General features: G+C 46.5%; 1 protein-coding gene across 1 annotated transcript; it reads left to right on the plus strand.

Annotated features, from left to right (window-relative positions):
• Positions 1-6,003: 6,003 nt before the first annotated feature.
• LOC100275335 (uncharacterized) lies at positions 6,004-6,643 on the plus strand. The gene is made up of 2 exons (NM_001149432.1): positions 6,004-6,181; positions 6,257-6,643. The coding sequence occupies exons 1-2, from the start codon at positions 6,045-6,047 to the stop codon at positions 6,489-6,491; spliced, it is 372 nt and encodes a 123-aa protein (NP_001142904.1). The 5' UTR covers positions 6,004-6,044; the 3' UTR covers positions 6,492-6,643.
• Positions 6,644-11,698: the final 5,055 nt, after the last annotated feature.

The following is an 11,698-nucleotide window of genomic DNA, read 5'->3' on the forward strand; positions in this document are numbered from 1 at the left end:
ATTCTTGAGCTCTCCCTGGATTCGCCGCCCCTCGATGGTTGATGGCTCTGGCATCGCACGGAGGAGCATTGCTGCTGCAGTCAGGTTCTGGCCGACCCCACTGGAAGCGGGTGGCGGCCTCATCCTGACATCGTCAGCGATGCGGTGCTGGAAGCCCTAGGGTAGATGACGCATTTCTCCGGCTGGAGGTTGGCCCGCCCATTCCTGCCCGACGTCCCGGCGGATCGGCTCAAGCGCTCCTGCTCCCTCGTCGAGCCTGGCCTGCACCCCGCGGATTTGCTCGAGCTGTGGGTCATGGCCCCCCGCCTGAACGGGGACCACAGCTAGCTCCCGTGGGATGTCAACGCGAGGCACCAGCATAGGGAGATCACCGTCCTCCGGCATGCCGAGATGGTTGCCTTCGGAAGGACCCCCTAGATCGACGTGGAAACATTCGCGGCTTGGGCCACAGTCCTCATCGCCGAGGCTGCGGCTACCGTCGGAACAGTCGGAAAGGCAGTAGTCGCATGCGGTCATGAAGTCCCGCATGGCACTGGGGTTGCCAAGTCCAGAGAAATCCCAACAGAAGTCGGGCACGTCGTCTTCCTCGGACCCAGAGGGCCCGTAGGTCGAGACATCCGTCAGCCGGTCCCAAGGTGACCGCATAAGAAACCCTAGAGGGTTTGGACTCGCCTCTATGAAAGCGCCCGCCAAAGCGAAGTCGCTTGGCGGGTCGAGGCTGAATCCAGGGGGCGTGAGATGGGAATCGGTCGGTACCTCTTGGTCGACGGGCGGTGATGAAGTCACGTCGGGGACTGACTGCACCGTCGTCTTAGGTACAAGGGTGACGTCCAGCAAGCCTTTCACGAGCGTGCTGGCGTCGTCCGTTTGCTCGGAATCGGCGCGTTGCGGGGAGACGACGCTCGTCCTCGTCTCAAACGCGAGGTCGATGCCCGACGCGCCCCCCGTTGGGGCGCTGGCGCCGTCGACTCGCTCGACAGCCAACGAGGCGCTGCCTCCTGCTTGGCCTTGGTTACCCCGCCTCCCCCTCCGTCGGCGGGGGGAGAGGACGGGGTGAGCTCGAATGTTGTTCTTCCACCACGCGGGGAGGACGTCGTCGATTCCGCCGCCGGCGGGCGGGCTGTCGGCCGCCATTGTCGCAGTCGCACGGCGGTGGAAGGAGTATCATGTCGTAGCTGCCGTCGAGGGACATGAACTCAAGACTCCCGAAACGGAGCACCGTCCCCGGTTGGAGAGGTTGCTGGAGACTGCCCATCTGGAGCTTGACGGGAAGCTGTTCGTCAACACGCAGCAGGCCCCCACCTGGCGCGCCAACTGTCGGCGTTCCGAGACCGGGGGGTCCCTGGGCCGACGAGTGAATGTCGCCGCGTGCCCCAGCCCAGATGGGTCGGCACGAGGCCAAGCGCGAAGGGGGGAAGTGAGGTGGCCAGAGTCGGGCGTGAGAGAGGCGGAAATCCCGCGGCCTTCGTGTTCGTCCCGCGCCCAGGTCGGGTGCGCTTGCAGTAGGGGGTTACAAGCGTCCACGCGGGAGAGGGAGCGAGCGGCCTCACGCGAGCGCCTGTCTCGTCCTCGTCCCCGCGCGGCCAACCCTCTGTAAGAGGGCCCTGGTCCTTCCTTTTATAGGCGTAAGGAGAGGATCCAGGTGTACAATGGGGGGGTGTAGCGGAGTGCTACATGTCTAGCGGAGGAGAGCTAGCGCCCTAAGTACATGCCGTCGTGGCAGCCGGAGAGGTTTTGGCACCCGGTTCGTGTGATGTCGTGGCCATCGGAGGAGCGCTGGAGCCTGGCGGAAGTACAGCTGTCGAAGCTGTCGAGTCCTTGCTGACGTCCTCGTGCTTCCGTAAGGGGGCGGAGAGCTGCCGTCGTCAGGGAGCGTGCGGGGCGCCATCATCGCCTATCTGGCGGAGCGAGCCAGATGGGACGCTGGTCTTGTCCCTAGTAGCCCGAGCCAGCTCGGGGTAGGGTAATGATGGTGCCTCCTGTTGACGTGGTCGGCCCGCGCCCTAGGTTGGGTGATGTGGAGGCTCCTCCGAGGTCGAGGTCGAGTCTGTCTTCCGTGGCCGTGGTCGAGTCCGAGCCCCTGGGTCGGGCGAGGCGGAGACCGTCGGCTGAGGCTAGGGCTGAGTCCGAGCCCTGGGGTCGTCGTCTTCTGGGGCTTAGCCCGAGTCCGAGCCCTGGGTCGGGCGGAGCGGAGTTCGCCGTCTTCCGGGGCTTAGCTCGAGTCCGAGCCCTGGGTCGGGCGGAGCGGAGTTCGCCGTCTTCCGGGGCTTAGCCCGAGTCCGAGCCCTAGGTCGGGCGGAGCGGAGTTCGCCGTCTTCCGGGGCTTAGCCTGAGTCCGAGCCCTGGGTCGGGCGGAGCGGAGTTCGCCGTCTTCCGGGGCTTAGCCCGAGTCCGAGCCCTGGGTCGGGCGAAGCGGAGCTTCCTATGGTGCCTGCGGCCGGGCCTGACTGCCTGTCAGCCTCACTCTGTCAAGTGGCACCGCAGTCGGAGCGGCGCAGGCGACGCTGTCTTTCTGTCAGGCCGGTCAGTGGAGCGGCGAAGTGACGGCGGTCACTTCGGCTCTGTCGACTGAAGGGCGCGCGTCAGGATAAAGGTGTCAGGCCACCTTTGCATTAAATGCTCCTGCGATCTGGTCGGTCGGCGCGGCGATTTGGTAAGGGTTGCTTCTTGGCGAAGACAGGGCCTCGGGCGAGCCGGAAGTATGTTCGCCGTTGGAGGGGGGCCTCGGGCGAGACGGAGATCCTCCGGGGTCGGCTGCCCTTGTCCGAGGCTAGGCTCGGGCGAGGCGTGATCGAGTCCCTCGAATGGACCGATCCCTGACTTAATCGCACCCAATAGGCCTTTGCAGCTTTATGCTGATGGGGGTTATCAGCTGAGAATTAGGAGACTTGAGGATACCCCTAATTATGGCCCCGACACCATCCCAATCGAACTGCACACATTTAATCTTGGTGTCATCGGCGTTCGACATGAGCTTGAAAAATTTAAAAAATATGGTGATAGTCGGTCCTATCATTTATGAATAGACTCATGTAAATTTACTAAAATCATTAATGGAAATGATATAATATTTGGAGCCCCAACAGAAATGCTGACGAGAACCCAAATATCATAATAAATAAGTTCGAGAGGTGTAGTAGATTTATGATATAAATTATGGTAGGATAATTGATTACTCTTTACTAACTAACATGCATGACAAATTAAGGAAATACTAGCATGTTGAACATCCTTTATTGTTTTTGTTAGCCACATTTCCAGTCTATACGATTTAATTTGAAATAGAACCGCTCTGTTATATAAATCTGAAATAAAACATTTAATTTGACATGCTTAAATTAATTGACATTTATTAAATGTAACTAGAGTTATTATCGAGTTTTAATTAATTTGTTATACTAACAGCTCTCAGTTAAATAAGCAATTTAAATAATATTAGTGACTCTATGTGAAGCGAATTAACGACGAAAGACGAAGTGTGCATCGTGCGAAACAGCACGGCAGCACGCACACGACGCTCGGACCAACGCGACACGCGGGGACTGTTAAATAGATAACATGTTTATATTAAACAATTATTAATAAAGAATATTTCAATTAATATTAACCACATTGGTGTTTGTTATGAACGCGCAAGTTAAAACCCTAAATTAGATTTAATTGGAACGCTGATTTAATAACCATTGATCAAACACACATTTAAATAATTAAATAAAATATGTAACATCAGAGAATAATACTTCTAAAATGTAAACAATTTTAATACGAATCTAAACTTGAACGGAGCGAATCGGATTTAAAATACAAAAGGTATCGCATTTTTAAACTAGAACACTTGTTTGTGCACGGTTTTAAAATACTTCAAGGACTTTTTCACAAAAATACAATCTCCTTCCTCCCTCCATTTTCCTCTCACTGTGGCAAGCGAAGGAGGAGGGGGAAGGGGACCGGCCGTCGCAGGGGGGAAAGGGGTCGAGCCACCGTCGGGGGGGGGGGCACAGGCGCGCTGGGGAGGGAAAGAGGGGGAAGGGGCATGCCGGAGGAGAAGGGAGAGAGAGGGAGGGGCTACGCACATGGGAAGAACGGAGAAATTCAATGGACAACAATTGAGGGAAGCTCAGTGGAGAAGATGGAGTTCACCGGAGCCGAGAAGAAAATCATCAACTGGCGACGAATCGAAAGCACCGGGACGAAGTTATCGATGAGACGAACGCAGTGGTACTCTCGGATTTCGCCAATGACGCACAGATTGAAAGTAATTGCTCACTGGATTTAGAACCAGCCCAAACTTCAGCGAGCAATTCCGGGAATTGTGGATCGAATCTGGGGAAACAGTTTCAAGATTTGAAAAGGGTTCCAGCCATGTATATATATACTGCTAGGGTTTGAAGATATTTTATTTTCGTAATAATCCTGTTTTTAAAATTAAAATAATTCTAGAAAAAGGCTAAAATCATTTTTAATATACGAAAAATATCTTGATGGCTCTAAAAATTATAGGAAAACTTCTAGACATGATTTGGCACCCAATGAACTCAAAAAACATATTTATAACTTTTGAAAATGTTTTAAATACCTCAAATAAATAGATTTTGATTTTTAGAAAATAGAAAATTATTCAGGAAAATATGAAAATTTACTGGAAACTTCTACAAGGCATATTAACATGTTTCAAACATTTTTTGCACTTAAAACACTATGCAGCAACATGAATGCAACAATCAAGGTACTTATAGGGCTCACATCAACATAGAACAAAATAACTCTATGTTGTTTCAATAAAGGGAAAAAGGCGAAAAAGGAAAAAGAAACACCTAATTTTTGAGTAGAAAACAAAGAATTTTTTATACCCTGAAAATCAGGATGTTACACCCTTGCAACCTTCATTTTCCATTATCGACGCTGCACCTGATGCCACCATTATCCTGGACCAAAGACGACGGCGTTGGCTATTTTGGGTGGGGGGCAGGGGCATTGGCGTTGGGGGTGGGGGGGGTCACGTGAAACGGGCCATGGCGTGCGCACTGGTTGGGGTGTTGGGGGGTTACCTGAAACGAGTCATGGCGTGCACACTGATTGGTGTAACCGAACATGCCCTGATTGGGGTTGCGGGACGTTAGGGGTTCTAGTTGATCGATAAGTATACTATGTGAAGGACCCACACACACGCATAGCTGATACGGTACAAATCGTAAAGGAATCCACTTCATATTACGATTTTTTTAACATTTATGCTAACAAGTATAAGTATTTATGCAGATCTATATTAGTATTTATGCTAAGTCGTTTTCTTCAATGTTGTTTTCGTAAAATCATCTCCGTTCGTGTAACGATATTGGGATCACCATTTTATGACTTAGTTACAGAGTTTATATACATTAAGATTTAAAATGCATAAATTACGACATCCACCATTAGTTTTTACGACAGTTTCTTTGAAAACGGTATATTATTCGCTTTATGCCCATTCCTAAATTTACGTGTATGCGGTGGAACTGATTTCGCGCATACAGCAGATCTGATTTGGCGCATGCAGTGGAAACTAATCTCAAGATTTACGGACACAATTATTTAACGCGCGCACTGGTGGGGTGGTGATTATGGCTTGTACCAAAATTAGAAGGCACAACCTAAGCTCAGTACAATTAAATTATCTCTAACATACACAACATAATATCTTTAACGGCAGCCTGTAGGCCGCATTCGCTTGTCATACAGAGGAGTTATCCAAACCTGCTTATAAAGGGACTATGCAACTCTGAAACAACCGGGGATCTGAAGCTAAAATGGAGCCTTTTCAACCTCAAGCAAAGTAATTGTGGTAAAGGCATCGCTCCTTGGCAGGGTTGGGCATATACTGAACGGATATTTATATGTTCCTAGTGCCTTATCTTGCCTGAAGCTTTTGCAACCAATGGTAAGGTGACATAACACCTTTTGTGGGGCCGTACCTATCACTTCTCTTGTTTCCGTATGCAGGGAGCGTCCATGCTAATGGCTACAGCTCCTTCCTGTTTCTGGAGATACCAAGCACGAGTGCAGCAATGGCGCATCCCATGCCTCCCCTCTCAGCATCACAGAGCACAATCACCACCGTTCTGAAGATCCTTCCAAAACCTCCTGCTGCTCCGGAGAGCAGAAGCAATAATTGTGCTTTTGGGGCCAAATTCGACAGTAGGAGGTATATATATTCAGTTCCTCCTCTCTCCAGGTGTGCTCGCTGTGAGTTTGATAAATGTGTTGCTGTTCTATCTAGGGCACTTCTATGCGGCTTGGTCGCTGCTGCTGCTGCTGCTGGCACCATGCTGGGCGCTGACATCGCTGGTGCTGCTTCGAAGAGGCGGCCTCCACCGCCAGCGCCGGCAGAGGCGAAGAAAGACCCGAACGTCAGCGGAGTGCAGGCTAAAGTGCTTGCTAGCAGGAAGAGGAAGGAGGCCATGAAGGAAGCTGTGGCCAAGCTGAGGGAGAAAGGTAAGCCGGTTGATAAGTGAAGGCCAGAACCAGTGACCCTTGATCAAGAAATGTAACTTATTGTTAAATAATATACTCCCTCTATTCTTCTAAAGTAATAAGCCATTAATTTGAATAGTCTACTCACTTTATGTGTACAGATGAGAATAAAAATACAACTATTTTGCTTGTATGTATTTTGTCCCAGCCTATCTGTTGCGTGTAATCCAGTTTTTGCCACATGCTCTGATTTGGCGAAAAAACTAATCATTTTTTTAATCGCCGTGCAATGAAACTAACAAAAAGCACAAAAAAACTATGTCAATCTATCAGATTTATAGTTCTAATTCATTATATATTAAGGGATAAAAAACAGAAATCTTTAGCATTTTTAAATTTTTAGAATTTTATATTTGCACGTCTCTTAATATTAGATGAATACGAGCTTAAATTTTGATATACTAATAGAGTCAATAATAAATTTGGTTCAGGTTTTCTTTAGTAGTCAACGATTTTCATGAAAATTTGGCCCAGCGGCCCAACAAGACGTCCGTTCATGTGCCCTGCACTGCGTCCACCTAGGGGATGCTAATGACAGTAGGTTCGTACTTCGTAGTTCGTACCCTGATTTATTTCGATGGGATTCAGGACCGGATAGCTGCAAAAGGGATAGATGAATATATAGATCGGATATTTATTTAAACGAATAAATAACGTATATAGATATTATTTGATCAGATATTCGATACTTATATCGAATAATGCATAAATTGCTTATCACATATTACAATTTAGTTTGCACATAAAACAGTTACACATAAGCATTATATAGAACATAAATTAACACAACAATATAACAATAAGCTTAAATTACATAATAGTCCAATACAATATTTCAAACATGATGACAAAATTCAAATCACACAACAATCTAATATATCAAAAGATAGCTTTCAAATGATATGGGGTAGTGTAACACAACCTAAGATAGTTCAACGCAATAGTTTAAATATAATTATAAGGTTTAATCAAATAATATTCTAACACAAAATAAGATAGCCCAACATAATTGTTCGAATATAACGACAATGTTTAAATCACACAATTGTCTAATACAACACAAGATAGTTTATATATGTTACCATTATAATTAGCATATATATATATTATAGGCTAAGAAAATTACTACAGGCACTAATATGTTGTCTTTTTAAAAAATAAGCAAATTACAACGTTAATAAGCTTTGATGTATAGTCTATTGCTTTGATATACATTTGGACGATATTTCAATGATTTCAACGAGAAGATGCGTTTAAACAAAAAAGTGATGTACTACAAAGTTGTAGATTTCTTCGAGCTCTATGATTTTTATATAAATTTTACCTTTATATGAGTTTATATATCAAAGTTATGGTTTTATAACAATATTACACAAAAAACGGGTACCCAAAACCTGGATACCCATATCCGACTCGAATATTCAGGTATTTACTAGGTACTCCTCGCTTCGTATCTGACCCGAACTTGAAGTTGTATTATCTAGGTACTAGCCATATCCATCCTGAGTATAAAACTATTTGAATTTGTATCTGAAAAAATGGGTATTTGTATTATTAGTGTTTGGTGTCCAACGGGTATACTTGAGTGTTTTCACCCCTAGCACAGCGTGACTCTGTGACCTAAAGTGATAGGAGCACCACTGTCCGACCGTAGGGCGACCGCCACCCGTTTCTGGCTCACCTGTCTTATTTGTTAATTTAGAACCTTATCAAATAAAGCAATTTTTTTGGTTTGTTCTGCCATCCCACCCAATGAAGTGTTAGGATTCTTTTCAATAAAATCCTATGTAGTCATAGGTTTTGTCGTTCCCACAGCTTCTCCTTTAATGGTTAGGTTTGAATCCTGCAATGGAGCTTTCAATTTTTTTCGAGTCAATTTTCTTAGTTTTATTAACCCGGCTGCTCTTTATTTATTGCTTTATATTTTTATTTGTTGTTTCAAAAGTCAAGTTACGATTTCGAATTATCTCTTTTGTTGAGAATTTTATTATATTGATGCTTTATCACATTGCCTTTTTTATGATGTAATTCATAGACCATACATATGGGAATCCTATATCTTTCTTATTCTTCTTCCTTCTATCTATCATCCCTTCTTTTATCCACATCCCTTTAGTTTTGCTTCACAGCCTAGAATCAGGTTTCTTTTGTAGAGAAAAAATGCAGTTGCTACAACTATATGATAGATCTACTCATTTTTGATAGATGTATTTATTCACATAGTGAAAGGGAAATGTGCCCTTGGACCATTTCTAAGTATTTTGGTGATTAAGTGCTCAACACAAATGGTTTAAGTATTAAATTGTGTCAAATGGTGGATGAAGTGCAAATCAACACAAAGGTATGATTCTAGACTTAGTACATTGGTTTTTGTGTACTAACATATTTGTCTAAGTGCTAGAATCATAGAAAATACAAAAGGAAAAAGACTTGGCTGGAACAGCAAGACTCTGCGTAGTCTGGGTGCACCGGACTGTCCGGTGGTGCACCGGACAGTGTCCGATGCGCCAGGCTGGCGTCTGGTCAACTGGCCGCTCTCGAGAATTCGTCGGCGGCGTACGGCTAAAATTCACCGGACTGTCCGGTGGTGCACCGGACTGTCCGGTGAGCCAACGGTCGGCTGCGCCAACGGTCGGCCGCGCAATCCGCGCGTGACGCGTGGTTGAGCCAACGGTCTGATGGGGGCACCGGACTATCCGGTGCACACCGGACAGTGTCCGGTGCGCCAATGGCTCCAAACCTTCAACGGTCAGCTGCGCCATTTTAGGAAGGCAATCTGCATCGGACACTGAACAGTGCCTATCCGGTGGCACACCGGACTATCCGGTGCGCCACCCAACAGAAGGCAAGAATTGTCTTCCCTGACTGCCTCCAACGGCTCCTAGCTGCCTTGGGGCTATAAAAGGGACCCCTAGGCGCATGGAGGAGACACACAAGCATTCTTTGATCATCTCTAAGCACCAAGACTTCATTCTAGCGCATTTGATTCTTTGTGATAGCAATTTGAGCTCCTCTTGAGTTGAGAACTCCGTGTGTGAACTTAGAGCTCAAGTTGTGACTAGTGTGTGTGTTTGTGCTCTTGCTTTGGGTCTTGTGTGTGTTGCTTTTTCCCTTCCTTACATCTGTGCTTCTTTGTGATCATCAATTGTAAGGGCGAGAGGCTCCAAGTTGTGGAGATTCCTCGCGAACGGGATATAGTGAAAGAAAGAAAAACACCGTGGTATTCAAGTTGATCATTGGATCACTTGAGAGGAGTTGAGTGCAACTCTCATCCGTTGGGACGCCACAACGTGGAGTAGGCAAGTGTTATACTTGACCGAACCACGGGATAAATCATCGTGTCTCTTGTGCTTGTTCTCACTGTGACTATTGTGTTTCACAAGAGCTCGGTCCTTCGCCACTTGACTTTATTGTGCTAACACTTAATCAAGTTTTGTGGCTATAAGTTTTAAGTTTATTCAGGATCACCTATTCACCCCCCTCTAGGTGCTCTCAATTGGTATCAGAACCGTTCTCTTCACGAAAGGGACTAATCGCCCGAAGAGATGGATCCTAAAGGAAAGGGGATGGTGGTCAACGATAAGGAGAAGGAATCCGTCTTCAACGAGCCAAGAGACGATAAGCCCACTGACTCTGGCTCGAGTCATAAGAAGAAGGACAGGAAGAAGAAGAGGCGCATCAAGAAGATAGTCTACTACGACAGTGACGAATCTTCCTCTTCCCAAAGAGACGACGACGACGAGAAAAAGAAAGCGGTTAACTCAAACTTTTCTTTTGATTATTCTCGTATTCTGACTAACTCCAATGCTCATTTACTTTCAATTCCACTTGGAAAACTCCGCACTTTGATGGAGAGGACTACGGATTTTGGAGTCACAAAATGCGTAGCCATTTGTTTTCTCTTCATCCAAGTATATGGGAGATAATAGAAAATGGAATGCAATTTGATAGTACGGATAATCCCATGTTTATCAATGAACAAATTCACAAAAATGCACAAGCTACCACTGTTCTATTAGCATCCTTGTGCAGGGAAGAATACCATAAGGTGAGCGGCTTGGATAACGCCAAGCAGATTTGGGACACCCTCAAGATCTCGCATGAGGGGAACGACGCCACCATGATCACCAAGATGGAGTTGGTGGAAGGCGAACTGGGAAGGTTCGCGATGATCAGGGGAGAGGAGCCAACCCAAACATAAAACAGGCTCAAGACCCTAGTCAACAAGATCAGGAGCTATGGAAGCACGAGATGGACGGACCACGACGTCGTCCGACTTATGCTCAGGTCCTTCACTGTCCTTGATCCTCATCTTGTGAACTCTATTTGTGAAAATCCTAGGTACACCAAGATGACGCCCAAGGAAATACTTGGAAAGTTTGTAAGCGGGCGAATGATGATCAAGGAAGCAAGATACGTGGATGAGGCATTGAATGGACCAATGCCCATCTACGAGCCTCAAACCGTTGCTCTCAAAGCAACAAGTAGCAGGGAGGCGCTACCAAACAAGGTGGCGCAAGTTGAGGCGGTCGGGCTAAATGAGGATGAAATGGCCCTCATTATCAAGCGCTTCAAGACCGCATTGAAGGGACGCAAGGAGTACTCAAACAAGAACAAGGCAAAGGGAAAGTGTTCCTGCTTCAAGTGCGGTAAGACAGGTCATTTTATTGCTCAATGTCCCGATAATGAAAATGACCAGAGAGACGAAAGACATGGGAAGAGAGAGAACAAGAAGGTTTACAAGAAGGCGAAGGGCGAGGCACACCTTGGCAAAGAGTGGGACTCGGATTGTTCTTCGTCCGACTCCGACGACAAAGGACTCGCCGCCTCGGTCTTCAACAAATTGTCGCTCTTCCCCAACGAGCACCATACTTGCCTAATGGCAAAGGAAAAGAAGGTAAACGCTCGAGAAACTCCTATGTACTCTACTTTTAGTGATGAGGATTCTAGTGATGATGAAGTAGACCACACTAGCTTGTTCAAAGGATTAGATAGAGGTAAAATAGAAAAGATTAATGAATTGATTGATGCATTGAATGAAAAAGATAGATTGCTAGAAAGGCAAGAGGAAATTTTGTATGAGGAACATGACAAATTCATTAGTGCTCAAAAGTCTCTTGCCTTAGAGATTAAAAGGAATGAATTACTTTCTTCTGAGTTATCTAAGTGCAATGAATCTATTTCTAGC

The sequence above is a fragment of the Zea mays genome, chromosome 7 (assembly GCF_902167145.1).
Source record: "Zea mays cultivar B73 chromosome 7, Zm-B73-REFERENCE-NAM-5.0, whole genome shotgun sequence".
Lineage (NCBI taxonomy): Eukaryota > Viridiplantae > Streptophyta > Magnoliopsida > Poales > Poaceae > Zea > Zea mays.